Raw genomic sequence first — 2,607 nt, forward strand, 5'->3', positions numbered from 1 at the left:
GACCCTGTCGAGGTCCGGCGAAGGGTGTGCAACACAGATCAAGATACTTCGGCGTCTGCAAACTCCTCCGTGTCCCTCCTGGCTCAATGCACCAGAGTGATCCAAAATGACTTTCAAACCTTCTTAAAAGCGTTTCGAAGTCTTCTTGACTGACACAAAACTAATTTTATAGCCCTGACAAGGACTAATGCTCTCGGGTTGGGAAACAGTTTTGGACAACCCAAGCCAAACCTCCTCTGAGCAGGAGGGTGAACCGGAGTGCATCCGAGGGTGTGATTGGGAAACCACATTTTTGTTGGAATCCAGTGAACCACGCACCTGCCATCAGGCTCAAAATGAGTGATTTAGCTAAAACGAGGGTCTCCCTCAAGGGTGTAATATGTCAAGGAATTTGTAACGCTTTGTCATTGCCATAAGAGGCTCAGAAAGGCCGGTGACGGGTTGACATCTGCAGCTAAGGGAATTTGATTTGGAGTTGTCCTTCCAACACCAACAATAGCTTTGTTTTTCTTAGCTCTCGAGGGAGTGTTTTGAGGCAGGTCGTGGTGGTGGCAAAGAGAGGAGGGCATCCTTCCAAGCCCTAAAACAATGAATAGAATAAAAAAAAAAAAAAAAAGACACCTCCACTCCCCTGACACCCGGCCAACTCCCTCAGCGCATAAAAAGGGGCACTCAGCCGCGGCACCCACAGGACTCACCTCCTCTTGCCTCCGAACCTCCTCCTGTGCACCGCACCGCTCGGCTCTTCTCTCTTCACGGGTTGACTCTTGGGGACCCGTCACCATGTCTCGCCAGTCCTGTGGTCTCGGCAAGGGATTCAGCTCCAGCTCCGCTTCCTTTGGAGGAAGGAACAAGGTCACGTTCAGTTCTGTGTCCCGTGGAGGATGCAGGGGACCCGGCAACGCTGGTGGCTTCAGCAGCAGGAGCCTCTATTGCTTGGGAGGGAGTAAAAGTACCTCCCTGGGAGGATTCGGTCGAGGTGGTGGAGGGCTTTGTGGTTTTGGGGCTGGTAGCCAAGGAGGCTTTGGCTACGGCTACGGTGCTGGGGCAGGATTTGGTGGCAGCTATGGTGGCGGGGCCGGAGGTGGCTTTGGTGGAGGCCTCGGTGGTGGCTTTGGTGGAGGCCTCGGTGGTGGCTTTGGTGGCTTTGGTGGAGTATTTGATGGCGGCATGGGAGGTCAAGGCTTTCCCCCTTGCCCACCGGGTGGCATCAGGGAAGTGACCATCAACCAGAGCCTGCTGGCCCCGCTCAACCTTGAAATCGACCCTGAGATCCAGAAGGTGCGAACACAAGAGCGGGAGGAGATGAAGAAACTCAACGACAAATTCGCTTCCTTCATTGACAAGGTGAGAGTGGCCTCAAGCCGGGGCTGGGAGGTGGAGGTCTGAGCTCACCACGGCTCGTGCTGGTTGCAGTTACTGGGAGATACCCACCCGATAATACCCAGAGAGCCAGGAGTTGCCCAGAGCACCCCGAAGAACCCCTGCAGACAGAGAGATGGTGGCTGGAGAAGTGACTTTCCCAAGGTTAGGGAGAAACCCAGGAATAGGATCCTTGGTTCTTAAGACCACGATGCTGGTGCTAAGCTGTGGGACCATGTACCTACATGCAGAGCGTCCTCAGAGGAGTCTCTGCTGATGGACTCTGTCCATCTGCGGGCTGGAGGACTTTGGGTGTTTTGGCCTATTTTTAAGGAGCAGATGCCAAAGCTGTGAAGTTCACTGTGTCTGTCCTGTTTAGAGCCCGAGATTGGAGAGGGAAGGTGACCACCTTTGCCCACTCATCCTAGAGCTGTGGTCCCACCTGTCCAGTGGGACCCTGGAGTTATTGCTCACTGGAGATGAGAATAGGCAGGAAGATTTCATTAAATGGGAAAAAACGATGGAAAACATGGGAAAAAAATCAATAAAAAGATGCTTTTGGCAATAGCCTGACTCTTTTTCTACCCACTCCTGTAATCATTTAGGTCCGGTTCCTAGAGCAGCAGAACCGAGTCCTGGAGACCAAGTGGAAACTCCTGCAGGAGCAGGGTGGCACAGGGACGGGTGGCAGGAACCTCGACCCCTATTTCGAAACCTACATCGGCGGGCTGAGGAAGCAGCTGGACTCCCTCGCAAGCGAGAAGCATCAGCTGGAGTCAGAGCTGAAGAGCTTCCAAGATATGGTGGAAGACTTCAAGACCAAGTATGTTGTTCTCGGTGTAGTCACGGTTGGGCTGTCCGGTGATGAAAAAAATAGAGATAAAAACTTACTTTGATCAGTCAGAAAATGGAAAGAATCATAAGACTTGGCAATAATTCACTTGTTTCAGTGATTAGAGAATGTAAAAGGTTTTGGGGAAGTTTACATCAACTGCGTTTTGACTATAGGCGGTGATTTTTCAAGGTGTTTCTCAATATATGTTGCTGTCTGAGTTACGCTTCTCGCTAAAGCAGGATCCTCTGCTGTTTGTCTTCCTCACTTAAGAATCCACGACATTATGATTTAATGAACTAATTAGATCAGTTGCTAAATCCTACTATAATTTCCTCATGCATTTCCTCATGGATTCCTTCCCATAATATCCTTCACGATTTGAAGCTTAGACCTTTCTTTGGAGGGGGGGG

The 2,607-nt window shown here is 51.0% G+C and overlaps 1 protein-coding gene across 1 annotated transcript in view; it reads left to right on the top strand.

The window, feature by feature from the left end:
• The first annotated feature begins 783 nt into the window (after positions 1-783).
• Positions 784-2,607, top strand: part of LOC104083897 (keratin, type II cytoskeletal 4-like) — a 4,527-nt gene continuing 2,703 nt past the window's right edge. The window contains exons 1-3 of the mRNA XM_009587557.1: positions 784-1,057; positions 1,124-1,347; positions 1,968-2,185. Of these exons, the coding sequence (XP_009585852.1) occupies positions 784-1,057; positions 1,124-1,347; positions 1,968-2,185 (716 nt within the window). The remainder of the gene's footprint in view (positions 1,058-1,123; positions 1,348-1,967; positions 2,186-2,607) is intronic.

The sequence above is a fragment of the Fulmarus glacialis genome, unplaced genomic scaffold, assembly GCF_000690835.1.
Source record: "Fulmarus glacialis isolate BGI_N327 unplaced genomic scaffold, ASM69083v1 scaffold24011, whole genome shotgun sequence".
Lineage (NCBI taxonomy): Eukaryota > Metazoa > Chordata > Aves > Procellariiformes > Procellariidae > Fulmarus > Fulmarus glacialis.